The sequence below is a fragment of the Melanotaenia boesemani genome, chromosome 6, assembly GCF_017639745.1.
Source record: "Melanotaenia boesemani isolate fMelBoe1 chromosome 6, fMelBoe1.pri, whole genome shotgun sequence".
NCBI classification, from domain to species: Eukaryota; Metazoa; Chordata; class Actinopteri; order Atheriniformes; family Melanotaeniidae; genus Melanotaenia; species Melanotaenia boesemani.
In genome coordinates, this window is record NC_055687.1 from 36393244 (window position 1) to 36410129 (window position 16886).

General features: G+C 41.6%; 1 protein-coding gene across 9 annotated transcripts in view; it reads right to left on the reverse strand.

The window, feature by feature from the left end:
- Window positions 1-3061: 3061 nt before the first annotated feature.
- adgrb1a (adhesion G protein-coupled receptor B1a) overlaps window positions 3062-16886 on the reverse strand; it is a 180532-nt gene continuing 166707 nt past the window's right edge. For 8 of the 9 annotated variants that reach the window (XM_041987802.1, XM_041987805.1, XM_041987798.1 and 5 more), the window contains 7 exons: window positions 16100-16271; window positions 15021-15116; window positions 14898-14937; window positions 12498-13150; window positions 9371-9406; window positions 9016-9174; window positions 3062-4837 (listed from right to left, as the gene is read on the reverse strand). In XM_041987802.1, coding sequence (XP_041843736.1) covers window positions 4643-4837; window positions 9016-9174; window positions 9371-9406; window positions 12498-13150; window positions 14898-14937; window positions 15021-15116; window positions 16100-16271 — 1351 coding nt within the window. In that variant the 3' untranslated portion in view covers window positions 3062-4642. The remainder of the gene's footprint in view (window positions 4838-9015; window positions 9175-9370; window positions 9407-12497; window positions 13151-14897; window positions 14938-15020; window positions 15117-16099; window positions 16272-16886) is intronic. The other variant, XM_041987803.1, reaches the window with a different exon arrangement.

Here is a 16886-nt window from a genome sequence, read left to right on the forward strand (position 1 = left end):
TACTGACTTGAACAAAGCACGGCTGAATGAGCAGCAAAATAAATGAAGTGACGTGTAGAAAATGTAATGTAGTGGTTGGACGGTGGAAAGATGAGGCTGGTTATTAGGTTAGTAAGTTAGAAAATCAAGTTGGACATAACCACATAAAACATATGCTGTGGGATAAACCTGTAATATATACTGTCTGCTGCTACCTGGGATTCTGGGATACATTAATATATCATTTTTCTTACCCATGCCACTGTAGGCTGCAACAGGAGGATCACAGCAACACTAGAAATTGTTGGAAGAGTGTAGAACAGGACAGCTGCTCATTCTTCGTGTGAAGCGTGCCAAGCAGCCTCCAGGAAGGTATTATGCAAATGTACCTGATGGGGTAAGATGAAGTACTGTGTTTGTTGGGAAGGTAGAACCCATAAGTGGAATGTACTGAGCTCTTATGCAGCAGCGTATAACTCTGACATAAAAGATTAAAAGAGACCAAAAAAAAAAAAAAAAAGTTGCCTCTACTCTTTTAATACCTTACAATCCCATAAAATGTGTTTTTGTGAATAAAAGAGCAACTATTTTTGTTGTGGAGCAGCTTTTTTACTGGACCACAGGAGCGTTTCTGGTGCAGCATCCTCTGCTACTGGAGTACAGTACGGCTTCAGAGATAAACTGCACTGGTTTTTACTGAATCTAGGTATGATTGCAGCCTGCATTGTATACATAGTATATAGTTGGAAGTAAAATCCGTATTTATTTGTCCCGTCCCGCCCACGGACGCCTGCTGCCAGCGGCTTAACTTAACTTAACATTTTGTGACAAAACGTTTTTTTCAGCTTTTAGTTTAAATATGTAAAATCTTTACATAAATATGATCCAGATAAAAAAAGATGCTAGCTAGGATTAGCATGGTTTAAATGTAATGATGATTAATAAGCATCACTCCCCTAATGAGCTTCAATCATTTAACAGATGCTGTTGTCCACAAAACAACCAAATCTCACCAGACTGAAAATGCATCAGTTTAATGGTGGTTACACTTCCACCTCCAGTCACAACACTGACACATGATTCATTTCTTTTTTAATTAAATTAAGGCCACAGAATGTTACATGTACTCAATAATTTATCACTAGTCTGTCTTCACTTCTCATTAACTTACAGTGAAATTTTTATCTTCAAGAAACCAAAGTACAGATGATGCCACATTGATATTGATCACTTTCTTAAGGGAATCCATTCAGCCTGTTCTGGTGTAGTCTTGAGCAGCGCAACACTTCAGCTCCACGGCTGAAGTTGTTTCGTGGCTGCATTGTTGTTTTTATCAGCAGACTCCCTCCAGCTTGTTGTCCAGACTTCTGGTCGACACATTACAGTCATTCGTGTGGCTGAAAATGCATTTTATCTTTTGAACTGTATTTGTTTCTTATGTTGTTTTTGTTTGAGAAAGATAGGTTTGGTGTCAGCAAGCTACTTTATCTGGGTGTGTGCCGGCGTGCATGGCAGCCTCCGCCCGCAGCAGAGCTGCGTCATCCTTACAGAAACCGAACTGACAACTACTTCAACATGCACTTGCTCTTGCTGCTCTCCATGCCTCCTGGTGCTCACTGCCCTGCTGGTAGTCATGTGCTTACTCAGTGCTTCATGTGGAAACCAGAGAGGATGTCTTTCTGGCTAAATCTTTATCTTTAACCGGGTCAAATACATGCGTCTTAATAAGCTGCTGATTCCGAGCTGACTGCACCGACTCAGTTTAAGCCATTTCTCTTTGTGTGCTCATAACGTTGCCTCTGATATCCATCGAATTGGCTCAATACCCAAGATAAAAGCCAGCAAATAGCCCAGCCATGGAAAAACACTATTTTTTTATTTTTAACCCACATGGACCAAACCTTTCTTTAGATTTATTCTGTTTGCCGACACCATTAGTAAAACCTCTGATGCTAACATAAAAACATACAGTCCAAAATGTCATGACATCTCCTACATGGTGCTTTTTCAAACTAATTAAATCCTGACTTGGTGATGCAGAAATTAGAAAAAAACAAACAAAAAAATACAAAGAACCTGTTATTGTTTATTTAGAGACCAGTCCACTTTTGTAACAGAAGATTTTCAGATGCTGTGTTTTAAATTTCCAAAACACTTTTTCTTATTTTTGTTTTCTAAACAAAATGAAAGTCAGATAAGGAACCATCATTTGTTTTCTGATTTTGTACCCAGAGCAAAATAAGGAAAAGAACGACTACAATTCTTTTTTACTTCTTTATTGAGAATTTGATCCCCCACAAGTTCTCTGTGCTGCGTTTACGCTGCCTTGACGACGCATCCAACACTGTGTTCAACTCATTTTATCGCAGACATTGGAAACTGATCATCTTTCCAACTTTGGAAATGTTTTAAAGTTCCTAATCCAAACTTTTTTATTCATTAACGCCATGCCTGATATCTGATGCATACAGTTTCTAAGACCTATTACATCATTTTATAGTTGCTGTCTATAATGTAATACTTGTCTGCTGCCCCCTGGTGGATACCTGTTGCACTACAATAGTCCCTTCATATTACATGGTAATAAACCTTACATATATGCAAATGATTATTGTTTTTAAATTAATTTCAGGGACAAACGAAGATTTCATATACATTTATATATATATTTATATATATATATATATATATATATATATATATTCTGCTTATTCATTATTTCTTTTAAATAGGAAAGCAAACAGACCTTTATATCTCTACCACTCCTGTATTCCTGTTAAACTACATGTTAGCAAACTAGGAAAATAATCTGAAAAAATGAATCATCCTCATCCTGTTATCTGCTTATTGCCATGGTGATTGCTGATTTGTTTTGCTTTTTTTTTTTTTTTTTTTGGCTTGTTTTGTTTTTCTAAGATTTTGTTGGCACTGAACCTGGGCCAGCTGAGCTGAGGACCTGTAGCCTCTGTACATAGGGCGGCTGATCTACAAAGTGAGCACCACCCTAACAACTCAAACAACAAATAAACACAAATAAATCCCACAACATGTTAATACATGTTAGAAAACAGAGTGAAGCTGATTTATTATATAGATATGCTTTTATTAGAAATAAGACACATTCATTTTGTGCTCTGAAAACTGTACAATAACAAAGAGGCGACCCCAGTAAAACAAAAAGGTGTGTGAGGGAGGTGGTGGGAAGGGTGTGTGTGGCGGGGGATGGGGCGCAAATCAGTGATCGGAGGACGCTGGAGCTCAGGGGTCGACAGTCAGGGGGCATGATAAGAAGTGACTGGTGATATCAAAACACACACTGTTACACAGCAATACAGAATACTCGTATAGTCCAGTACCCTGAAAGGACGAGGGGGATGGGACGGGAGGATCAGGTTCAGAATAATAATGTTCATTTTTATATTAATGAGAACGACTATCCCCAAGCACAGTAAGAAAGATAATTATAGGCTAAAATCCATTCTGTAGAACTCTGTTGAAATAATTACAATGCTGTACATCAGGACTCCAAATGAGCCTTGTGCTTTCCCCGTGTGCAACCACAGTCCTACACGCCAGCTACGCCTTCTTCATGCCATCGCCTTTAAATATTTAGAGATATAATCATTTATTCGTCTTCCACTTATCAGCACACACACATACATACACAGGTACCCTTTTTCTTCAGCGCTTACTGTAGTCATTGAGAAACTGACCCAGACAGCATGTGTTTGTTGAACGTGGCTCCTTCTGGATGCCCCGACATCCATTTTGTCCCATCTGTTGGACGACTACGGGCCAGTGAGAGGACAAAGCCCATCGGCCTGCACGTGAGTGTCTCTGAGGTGTCCCTCCATGACAAGGCAACCTGCACTTCTGCAGGTTTGGTTCATGGTGATTTATTTTTTTCTTCTTTTTTTTATTTATTTAAATTTTTAATCCCCTTGGCTTGACTTGTCACCACAGGAGTGACCCCGCCCCATGAATGAGCCAAAATGATGGAGGGAGTTATGAGGAGGCGGTGTGGTTGACGGGCATACCGTGTGCCTCCTCAAACCCTCCTCCTCTTCAGTTTTCTCAACAACACTGAATCTGCTCAGTTAAAGGAAAAAACTTCAGAGGCATCTTGAGCTGCTTACAACATGAGCGTTGGTCAGGAGGGGGCAGAACGGGAGGCAACCATACGCTCCATAGTGAAGAAAGAGAGACATAATCATGATTAATACACTGGAACCATTTAATACAGGGCTAAACATTGCATGATTACCTTTACTATGCTGCTTATTACACGACTGCATGGTGCGCATGTAGTAGCTTCATCTGCTACTTTGGCCATCGGTCACCACACGAGCCAGCAGATCATAGACAAGAAGATGATCAGTATTTGGCTGATATCAAAACATCAAATGAAACAACATAGAAGGAGGCTCCACGGTCCCTTCTCTCTTTAACTTGCTTTCTCATATCTTGTCCTCTCCTCGTCCTCCTTGTTCTCACACAGGACTTGACCCAGCCTTTGTACAGAGCAGGGCAGTGTGTGTGTGTGTGTGTGTGTGTGTGTGTGTGTGTGTGTGTGTGTGTGTGTGTGTGTGTGTATGTGTGGTGTGTTAGTTTGCTGGGAAAATGGGCAGTTGTAGGGTGTGAGGCTTAGATTTGGGAGGAGGGTTCACACTTCTGTCTGCAGGTCCATGATCTCCTGGCCCACAAGAGGAATGGTGGCACTGGTCTTCTCCCACTCCACTGTCTGCAGCTCCAGAGGGGAGGCCACCACACTTTCCAGATCCTTCCTCACCCAGGCCGGGGGCGAGTGGGTCTTCCGGATGCCCTCCCACGCTCTCTTACTTGGAGTCTGCTGCTTGTCCTGTCGGGAGGAAAGTAGGAAAAAAAACTTGTTTGTTCTCTGTGAAGTATTTTATTTATATATACTTATACTTTACCTCATGCTGCATTTCATTAGTGTGTTTCCCTTTTTTCTTAAAGGCGGACTTTACCAAGAGTGAAATGAAAGAGAATCCCATGCCCGTGTGTTAAGTATGGAGCCAGTAATTAGCTCAGTTAAGAGCTGACAGGAGGAAGCAGGGCAGAAGAGTTTCCCTGATTCATCTCTAGAATAGACCCTTTTATTTTAACAATACTAAGTCAATAGATTGTAAGAAATCAAACTGTCTTGATATGCAACTTGTTTTCAGCAGCAGCTGCTAGTGTTGTGTTGCTTCCGCTGCAGGAAAAACATCAGCTAACTAAACAGTTTACCAATCACCAGGAATAAAAACAACCAAAGGTTTGACTGTTGTTAGGCTCTGGGACAAAGTGTGTGTGTGGATGTGAGAGTTCTAGTCCCAGCCTACTATCCATGAGTGGAGTCATTCAAATTCCTCAGTGTCCACATCACAGACAATCTCCCCTGGTCCACAAACACCACAGCCATTATAAAAGCGTCCCCGCAGCGCCTGCACCTTCTAAGGACCCTCAGGAAAAATCAACTGAGAGGCTGCTGGTGCCCTACCATCCAGAGCATCCTGACCTACCACAGCACCGGCTGGTATGCTGGGTGTACTGCTGCAAGGGCTGCAGAAAAGATCATTGGCTCTTCTCTTATTTCCATCACAGACTATTCTCTCCACTTTCTTTTACCCTTTGCACTCTAAAGTTGAGTGTTATGTAATATTTTTATTATAGCATTAATTTTTATTCATTATGCATGTATGACTTAACACTGTTTATTTTAATTTGTATTTATTGACTTTATATGCACCTTGTAGGAGTAATACTCCTAATTTTGTTGTACTACCATGTGTGATGACAATTTAGGTATTCTTATTCTCTTAGTTCAGCTGGCATGTCACCAGTCTACAACGACTACAACAGAAGCTTCACCCACCAATCATCTGTCAGCTGCTTTGTCACCAGATGGACCATTCCCTAAGATGATAGCTAAAGACATGTTTCAGGAGTTTGGTTGGAGATTTTAGAAGTTTGATAAAATTAGCTAATGGTGAGTTTACAGTCTATCAAAAACAAAACAACATATCAGACTGATGATGCTGTAGGTGAGGTGGACGCTCAGAGCTGAAAAGCTGTCTCTGATCACAGAATCATGGACACAGCTACAACAGAGACGTATGTTACAAGCACGTCATTATAGACCTAACTGGAAAATCCACAGAGCTGGGCTTCGATGGAGACTAGATGAAAAAGTAGCAGCATGTGACCCTGTTAGCAACATACATTAGCTAGCACTGAAAAGCTGCTGGGGGGTGGGGGATATTCAAAGAATGGTGGAATTATTCACAGATGTTTAAATTGTGTGTGTAGTTGAAATGCTTAGTTCTTAATTCATTTATCCTCCATCTCACTTCTAACCACTGAGAGAGGAAAAGATGAACATACTCTGACTGGAAAGAAAGTTGCTTTTCTTCTGCAGGACTCTAACTAGACTCAGTGATTTCCACTTCGTAACGTAGGAAACACTAGAAGTGATGATGTCATTTTGCCACTGCTTTGACCATGACTTCACATTGTGATTATCTACTACTGCTCCACAGGTTTCCTCATAAACTGTACCAAGATGGAAAGAAAATAAAAACAAGGTGTCGCAAAACTATATATCTACTGATCAACAAATGCAGCTATAAACTTCTAATGACTTGGTTTATTTCTCACAGATGAAGTATGAGCCCAGTCTGGCTGCAGTAACACTGACACAGTTTCATCCTTTACCCTGAGTTAATCATCTGTGGCTCTGACTTTCCACTTAACACACAGTCATAAGAGATCTCAGTTCATTTTCAAGAAGAATGGAATACACACATTTCCCAAAAGACCCGCAAAATCCCTGCAACCCCCATGAGATGGATGTTGACATGTTGATCAAAAGTGGGAAAATGCACAAACTCCCAGACTAAAGAATTCTGGTTCACACATAATTGCGGCACATCCTCAAAACACATCTTGTACCCACAGTGAAGAAGATCTCTCTGCCTCTTCAACTTCATGACCATAATCTCTTGAGTGTTTTCATATACATGTAACCTAGCCTGGACTTGGATCTGACTCCAAAGCTGTGAAACAAACGGAGTCTTTTCCAGCAGAAGGAAACTTGCTGCCATAGAATGACTGCAGCTACAAAGCCAACATGGAAATCCTTTTGTCCCTGTTTGGAGAGAATTCCACTCCCAACCCTGTTTCCCGCTTTTTAGAGAGGGAGAGGAAACTGTGGGATTTCCCAACCACGGCAGGAAGAAAGAAAAACCTAAATCCCTATGTAACTGATCGCAATAAACCTCAACAGGACAGTTTGGAGGTGTGGGTGGGCACAGAGCTCTTAATCATCAGAAAGACGAGTGATCGTGTTAGAGAACCCAACTTTAACTCACTTGGCTGGTTTCATCTCTGCAGCCACAGTTACTGAATGTGTTGGAGGTACGTGTTCTTTTTCTGAAGGAGGGAAGTTTCTACATTCAGTTTCATTTCTGTTAAGTGGAAGTATGGAGAAGCGAGGTTTGTGACATTACAGACAGGATGTAGCTTCCGGCCTAAAAAAGGTTTATTGATCACGGATAGAGAGGGTGAAGCAGAACACACCCTAGGCTTCAGCTTCGCTCTGTTCTTGTCTCCTTTGATTTTTTAGAAGCTAAAGTTAAAAACTGTCTCTAGTGTTTCTCAATCCTGGTCCTCAGGACCTCCCTGCCCTGCATGTTTTAGATATTTCCAACTCCAACACACATGATTCAGATCAGGTATGTTAAAATGAAGAAACATCGAAAACAGGGGTCACCAGCTCCTGACTTTTTGGGCCGGGGTCCTGCAGGTTTTCATTGTTTACCTGCTGCAACACCTGGTTCAAATGACATGGTTCTCCAACAGCTTGTTGTCAAGTTCTGCACCTGCCTCTAACGACCCTGGTCTAAAACATGCACATGAAACACTGTTCTGTTGGAACCTTTTTCAACACACTGATCCAGTAATCATGGATCCAAACTGAAAAACTGGATTAATCAACCAAATGAGGAAATTCTGGATATCCAAATATCCGACATCAGTTTGGTTATTAAAAGTTAATAGTGAAATGTTTTGGTTTAAATACGATGAAGGCTTCCACCATGTCCTGATTTACGTTCTACAAATAGAAATTTCTGTTTCATGATGTGAACACAGAATGTGGTTCAGTCTGTTAGTTTAAAGAAATGACTGTTTTTCATGTAAATGTCTGGTTAAGCTCAGTTCCTTCTAAATTTTGGGTATTTTAGTTTTTGTGATTTTCTGAATGAAAGCGATTGTGTTAAATCAGCTGTGATACTGGCAATATGTTGGTTTCCTTAACTTGGCAATATTTTTAATGAACTGGTTTACATGAACACAGTTATGATAAACTGGACTAATGTTGGTCATAATGGATTTGTTTTAATTGGGTTATTAATGGACTATGATGAACTGGACTCAATCAGATTGTGTCTGTAAAATCGATGACTTTGCTGTGAATTGTTGTTGTACAAATAAAGTTGAATTGAAATATAATCTCATCGCTGGATACTAAATTCACCCAATCACTACATATCAGTATGTAATTTCAACCAAACACCACGACAAGGCCCCTGTGGTCTGACAGCAGTGTGGGATTGAATAACAAACACTACAGAAACTGAACTGAATACCTGACAGTCATTTTACAGATTGCAGTGAATAGTATGAGGTGGAATGTAAACAGCTGTTTATCATTACTCTTCTCGTTGCATATTTCTGCTTGGACATGTTTAAATCCCCTCAAATTCTTTCCTATACGATTTTTGATCTTGTGTAGCTATACATCTGGATCACATCCACCACATCTCTTGGTGGAGGTGTTTCACATGCCCACCCACAATATGAGCACACAGCTAGCTCCCACTGACGCTGTAAACAACAGAAATACAAAATTTTAAATGGCTGATTTTACAGTTAAAGAAAAAAAAATATTCAAGTGTAGTACTTATCAGAAGAAGGAAGGGGAGCTGTATTAGGGAAGGGAGGGGCAGAATAGAATAAAATTAAACTCTTTACACTCATGTTGGTCTTGTCGCTGCTGGCAGAGGACACACTCCATCTTTTGGCAGCTTTGGCATCAACAGGTGGAGATTCTCTATCCTTGTCTGCACTGTGAATCTTCCTGTTGAGGTCCTGAAACATGTCCTGGTGGCGTTTCCGGGTGTGCATTATTTTCTACACAGGGATATTGCACGTTATGTACAAGGTAAACAGCACAGGCTATCATAACTTCTACTGTAGCCGCTTCACATTGAATGTCTTTAATCTCTACAGCATAATCAACTTGAAAAATAAATGTATGTAAAAATCTAGAAGTGCTTTTTGCTCTGAGTTTAAGAATCTCTGCAGGAATCAAAGAGACTAAAATTACCTCAAAGTCAAGCTCTGCATAGCGCGATTTTCGTCTCTGAGGGGAGATGAGACAGAGAGATTAAAGATGTGTCTTGATATCGTGTGCCTTGTGAGCAGAAGAAAGCTCAAGTGTTTCACTGTGTTTGTGGGAGTCACTGGAGTGACTCACGGGGGACAAAACAATGTTTGCTGCTGGTCATTTGAGCCCCGCTGGCACAAGTTTGCAGTTAACAGATTGTGACCGAATGACCTTTAAGTCCTCTGTCACGAAGTGGTGAAGGAAGACCTGACCTTCAGGCTGCTTGCTTTCTCTGGCAGCTGCTGCCTCGCACGGCATTATGGAAGTGTGTTTTGCCCTCCAAGTGAAAAGACACCAGCAGGCAGATGTCTGAGTGTTTCAGCTATGAGCTGTGTCGTCTCATCCTGCTACCGTTGTCTGCTTTGCAAACTGACTGAAAACAAACCATTTTACGGCTGAAAAAAGCCGGGATACTTCTGCTGGGCGGTGATGAGTAAAAGGAATGGGTTTGGATATGTGTCAGAAAGGGGATGACCAAAGCAATGAAGGGATGGCGTGACGGCGCTTCACTGTGGGGAAGTGATCAATGATACTCCTTTGTTTTCTTTGGGATGAATGTTTTCTTTATAAATGAATGCGTTGCTGGTCAAACAAAAAGGTTCAATAAATGGCATAGAAATGATTTCACATATTACATAAAAGTTCTTTCTGCTCACAGTATGAACTCAAATAATAAATAAACGATGTCTCTGTACTTACAGTATTTTTTAAGAGATACAATGAGAAGATGATGTTCACTACAGTAAATTCTCAAGAAGCAATTAAAATAATTTGGTGTGGTGGAATTATCTGATATGAGGGAGTATGAATTCTTTAGTGTCCACTTTTACAGCACAAAACCCATCAGAACAAGAAAAGTTAACAGAAAATGATGCTACTATTGACAAAATCTGACATAATGTCACTTTAAATGGTAAACTTTATTATAACAATGTTTTATTTCCCCCAAATTCCATTTGAGTATGTTTGGTCCATATTTCAGGTTGATATAGATGCTATGGCCACAAATGTTCATTGTAAGGAAACAAGCGTCTTACTGGATGTATGAAAACTTAACTGCTGCAATTCGGGGGTTTGTTCCTCTCCAGTTTTTTGGACCAGCAGACTGTGTTACATGTTTGAAAATCTCCCTTCATTTTAATCCTGAGGTAGGTTCAGTTTTCATTTTGTGTTTAAACTTCAGTGACTGAAGTTTGATCAACATGTTAGTAGTTTGTTAAGGCCCATTTATGCTCGACAGATACACAGACGGACGGACAGATTGTTTCGTTTTATTAGCGCAGAAGACGGAACAATACCACCGGAAATCGAAGAAAACAAAAGCAGAAGACGAATGAAGACGAAGACAGCTGCAGAAATTTCCACCGACAGCCAGTAGTGAACCTGGAGTGAACTCTGAACTCAACACTGCCCACTAGTGCTGGAATAGACTAAACAACCAATGCAAGGTACAAGATGCATGAAAGTATGATGGCGACAACGTATGACGTCTGAAATTGGCGTTCCAGTTTAAACACTTAGGGGAGCATAAATGGACCTATACACTGATAATTCATTTATCCAACTCCCTGGATCACAAACTCTGAAATATGGTCTTTTCCCACCTATTTTTCCCATAGGAGTTAAATAATTTATTTAAATGTACTTACACACTTTAACAGGTCTACCTGTCCAACAAATATCTAACCAGCCAATCACATGGCAGCATTTTAATACATTTACTCATGCTGACATGGTGAAGGCGACTTGGTGAAGCTGATAAACTGGTTTGGTATCTGCTGACTATAAAAACCACAGCATCTAATTCACACCACTCTCTCCAGACAGAGCAGTGAGAACACTGACCTGGATGGACGTCTGCGGATACTACTCTCTCATGTGTCTGTTTTTGCTGAAGTTCAAACTGAGCATCAGAATGAGGAAGAAATGGGATTTAAGAGGCTTTAATGTGTCATGGTTGTTGGTCTGAGTACTGGGATTTCTGGGATTTATAGAAAATGGTCTGAAAAAAAAGAACACATCCAGCCTTGAAGAAGATGGGCTCCAGCAGCAGAAGACCACACCAGGTGCCTCCTGCCAGCTAAGAACAGGAAACTGAGGCTACAATTCACACACACTCACCAACACTGGACATTAGAAGATGGAGAAACGTTGCTGGTCTGATGAGTCTCCATTTCAGCTCCACATTCAGATGCTCGGCTCAGAATCTGCTGGAAACATCATGAAAACATGGACCCATCCTGCCTTGGATCAACGCTTCAGGCTGCTGCTGGTGTAATGGTGGGGGGAGATTTTCTAGGCCCACTTTGGGCCCCTTAGTACCAACGTGGCCTGGTTTAACCAGCACAGCCTACCTGAGTATTGTTGCTGACCATGTCCATCCCTTTATGACCACAGTGGAGCATCTTCTGATGCTACTTCCAGCAGGATAATGCACCATGTCACAAAGCTCAGATCATCTCCACCTGCTTTCTAGAACATGACGATGAGTTCACTGGACTCCAACGGCCTCCACAGCCACCAGATCTCAGTCCAGTAGAGCAGCTTTGGGATGTGGTGGAACGGGAGATTCTCATCATGGATGCAGCCGACAAACCTGCAGCAACTGTGTGATGCTGTCATGTCAACATGGAGAAAACCTCTGAGGAAGGTTTCCACCACCTGCTTCCATCTATCACACCAGGAATTAAGGCAGTTCTGGAGGAAAAGGGGGTTCAACCGGGTACCAGAAGGTGGACCTGATAAAGTGGACGGTGAGTGTAAGGGGGAAGAAGGTGTTAAAGCCTCATTCAGGAAAGTATTTTAGTTTTTTTTGTTCTGATGGGATTCGAGGTGTGTCTCTGTTTTCAAAACATTTTTGGATTTGTGAATCAAAGGGAAAGTCCATGCTGATATAATTGACTGTAAAATGTTAAAATTAAAGACCTGTTACTAAGTAAAGCTCAGTTCTCTTCAGGTCAAAACTCAAAATTATTTGAGAATTTATCGTAGTAAAAATCCCTGCATGCATGTCTTATTTTAAACACGTGGTATGAGATCCACTACTATACTAAGTAAGTGGTCTTACCTCTAATGAGCTCATGGACAATGTTGAGACCGTTTCACTTTTGGACATTACACCGCTGCCCGACTCTCCCCCGTCACACATGTTGCTGGCCACCTGTGAGTCTCTGGTAATGTTCTGCAGGTTGTGTGCAGGAGAGTCTCTGTCAGAGCATGACACACTGACCTGGTCAGAAGGCAGGCTCTTCAGCCCAAAGCCAGGCACCGGCTCTCCGCTGGCAGGGTTAGCCAGGTGGATGAGCCTGGTCTGAGGCAGCTGCTCCATGCCTATATTATATTTGGCTGTCTGATCCTCTTTCCCCTTGGACGGTTTCAGGGTGCCTGTGTTGTTGGTTGGCAGAATGATGTAACCTGGGCCTTTGCCAGCGCCCTCAGAGCTGCTGCCCTCACCGTTCCCTCGAGGCAGGTCTCCGTCCAGCTGCTTGAAGAGTTCACCGTCGCAGATGTAGATGGACTTGGCACCTGGCAGCTCTGTGCTGATTCCCTTGGCGGCACCTTTCTCCCGTCGCAGAGTTAGAGTGTGGCTGGTGTAGTCAGCCACGTTCTGGAGGTGAACCTTAGCCATGCTGGCCGGCATGGTGTTAAAGTTAGAACCCTTAGTGAGGGTCCCAGAAGAGGCCTTTTCTTCCCCCTGCAGGGATGAGCGCTTCATTGTACCTAAAAACAACGGAAAGATGGAAAAGGCATTGAATAGATGGGATTTACCCAGGTAAGTCTTCAGACAAAAGAAAAGAAAAACTCTGATGTCATGTTCATATGAAGATATTTAACAGTCAGGAACCACAGAGAACTCCATTTTGTCAGATTAAAAAAAAAAACATAAGATAAAATCCAAATTTCTCCTTAAGCTTTCAGTCACACTGACCGGACTGTTTGCGGCCCATGTGGAGAGAGGTTTCATCATCATCATCACCATCATCCAAACTGAGCTCAGCATCATCATCATCATCATCATCATCATCAAACCTGCTTCTGATTGATGGAATAAGAAAAGGGTCCTGTGGAGGGAATGACCTCGTTCTCCAGATCAGCAGTGATGGAGGAAATCTGCTGCTTTTCTTCAAACACTCATCTTTCTTTGTTTGGTTGAACTAGAACCAAAACTCCGGTATCGTCTCTTTGTCACATCAGATGGATGATCGATCACTTCCATCCAGTCGTCCTCAGTCCTCTGCAGCTTCACTGGAACTGGCTTTTCTCCTCTTTAACTGTTAGTGATTATTTTTGGGCTTGGATGGAGATCCGTGTCCCTCAGCTGCTTTCTGAAAGTTCCCTCAAAACTATTGTTTTCTCCTCGATTGTTTTCTCTGTTTTCTCTCATAGTACTTTGAGTTTTCTGATGCTTTGCTGCTTCCTCTGTCAGCCTATGTCTCTTCATTGCAAACCTTATTTGTTCTTGCTTTAACTTTTGGAAACAGCTGACTGGAAGAAATGAACAACTTTTACAGCTGATTTGTGATTTTCTAGTTTTCTATATAGATGCTCACTGATTTGCATTCATTTCTTCAGAATTGGTGCAATTAATAAATAATTCACGTAATAACAAATATTTTTTGTTATTATGTAAAGTACTTTGTGCTGCTCTTTGGTATGAAAAAATAAAACTCTTTTAAGAATTCATTTAAGAATAAATAAAGTTTTATTTGATGGAACTATAGCTGACGTTAGCTGAGATTATGAGGCTCTAGAGATTGTGGTGGACAGCAGAATCAAAGAAAAACCCGTCGAGCTTGGAAGGACCTTGTGGCCACAACCCGTTTCAGCATAACAGCTGCTGGCTTGTGGGGGGAGGGTACCCTGCACCATGTCCAGGCTGCGAAGCAGCAACAGACAAGTTACCGGACTAAGGACACAACGTTTCTTCTCAGCGCTCCTTCTTCTTCTTCTTCCGTCTGCTTCTCATGTGACACAAGGACAAGAAGAAAAGAAAGGAAGACGTGTTTTCTGTCATTTCTCCATCAGGCTCATCTCCTTTCTGTGTCTTAGTAGCTTTTCTGCCACAGATGTTTTTTCCTGATAAGCCGTCTCATGAGATCATCAGTATCTGATGCAGCACTCGTCAGGAGGGACTTCATTAAGCGGCGGCGGTGAAGGCGCGACTCTGGCAGCCATGTTTATCTGTACTGAACAGCTCAGCACGTTCATGCCGTCAGCTGAGCTGCATGTCCTGGACAAAAAAGACACGATGACGATGACGGTCTCAACATCGGTGCAGACGTGAGGGAGAACATGGCTCACATCTGTTTCCACAATGCTGAGGAGTTTACAGCATCCACAATTCACAGAGGAGGCCAAACCAAACATCTGGAACATCTGAACAGCAGTCAAACAAACAAACAAACAAACAAACAAACAAACAAACAAACAAACAAACAAACAAACAAACACTCAATCTGGAGCTTACCTGATCTGCAAGCCATGTCTACGTCTTTCTCAAAGTCAGTCTGCGGACAGAGAACAGCAGATATAGATTAACTCTGCACATCCCATCAGGATTTCATTAAAAACAACATCAGTCATGTTATACCATGAGCTGAGCATGGCCGTTTTGGAAAGATCCTCCTGAGTCCCCGTTGGCGTCTTCCTGCCGGTCCACCACGCGACACTTCACCGCCTCCTGAACCTGCAGCAGACCACCACAGCACAGATCGCTATACTCATGCAGGGAGGATGTACGACACAGGATGAGCAGCATCCTAGCAACACAGGTTCAAATCTACATCGTTTTCACTGATTTTTTACTTTGACCAGACAATTTATTTGCACATAAGGCAACAAAAAAAGAAATTAAATCTAAAAATTCAATACAATGAAATGTTCCTCGTTTTAAAGAAGTAGGAAAGGGCATTAAATCCCAACCCATCCCTTTTCCACACCCAAATGAATTATAACAGTTATCATTATCATGATCATTACACACACCGTAGTCACATATAGATAATGATTAAATAACAATGATAATCATATCAATACTGGCAATATCAGTATCTCCTTAAACAACAATACATGTGTGTAATGGAGCTGTGCAGTAATAATAATAATAATACTGATAACACCCTGAATGTGGCTGAACCAACAAATTCTGAGATTTTAACGCTTGATTCGGTATATTTATCATTTTTTACATCCTAAAATTTCACATGTAAAATTTCCAGTCTGTTCAAAAGTTGCATAAGAGATGGGAGTCCGATATCTACAGATACCAGCAGGGCCTGTCCTTGTGACAGCCGTGCAGGCCAATTATTGACTGGTTATTCAAATTAATTCAGTTCATCGATCTGGAATCATGAATGTGACGAAACATTCCAGAAGATGATCAATCCTGCACAAACCCAATTAAAAACCTGGAATTCCAGCAGGAAAGTTGTTAATTGAGGGACAGGCTGACTGAGCTTTCAAAGAGCAAATAATTCCCAGGAAGAGATCCCAAACCCACGTGAAGAGCAGACACTGGGGAAGAGGAGCAGGAACAAAACGGAGAGAAAAGAGGAGGATGATTTTGTCGTCATGGTAATGTGACATCACTGCAGGTGAAATGACGTGCAGCTCTGATGAGGGACACTGGCACACAGACATGGCTGCAGAGCCTGAATGTTGGTACAGTACCTCTCTGCGCAGGATGCAGTGAACCATGACAATAACGAAGCCTTCCAGGGAATCAAATACTGCAAAAAGGATCTGGAAAAGTGCAGAACGCCGGTCGGTGATGGCTAGGACAGCTGACATCCAAGTGAGGGCCAGGAGTGGCAAAACCACACAGGAACTCCACAGGGACGCCCTGCAGGACAGGAGCACAAGCACCGTCAGGAACACTCTAAGAAACTAATACTTACCCTCAACTAGGCCTACTCATGGGGTAGTTTTCATTAACTAAGATTAGTTTAATAACAGTTTTCTACACAAAATAAAACAAAAAAATCTTTTATTTCTAAAAGAGCAAAACAAATTGTGATGCTAAGACTTAACTAACCTACATCTCCTTCATTCACTACCCACCCTGTTAGCATACTGTTAGCAACTCTGACCATGCAGATATTTGTAGCATCACAACAAAGAATTATTTTACTATCACAAACAAATACATACATCCATAATCTGAAGATATATATGTTTGTAAATCACATATATTACATGCATGTATGTATATAAGATGGTTTAGTCAAACCACAGAGGATCTAGTGTCACAGGAAAGAGAGGGAGGGAGTGAGGGTGAGCAGTGGAGGAAATAAAAAGGTGTCATGAGGCTGAAACAGAATGAAAAGACTAACAGAGGAGATGCAGAGAAGAGGAGGACAGAGAGAGAAAGAGTCTGAACAAGTCTGAGTTTACTGACTCAGAGTCAACAGGAATAATCCTCATCCTTCCTGCCAGCACTGCCACATTTACTGGACAC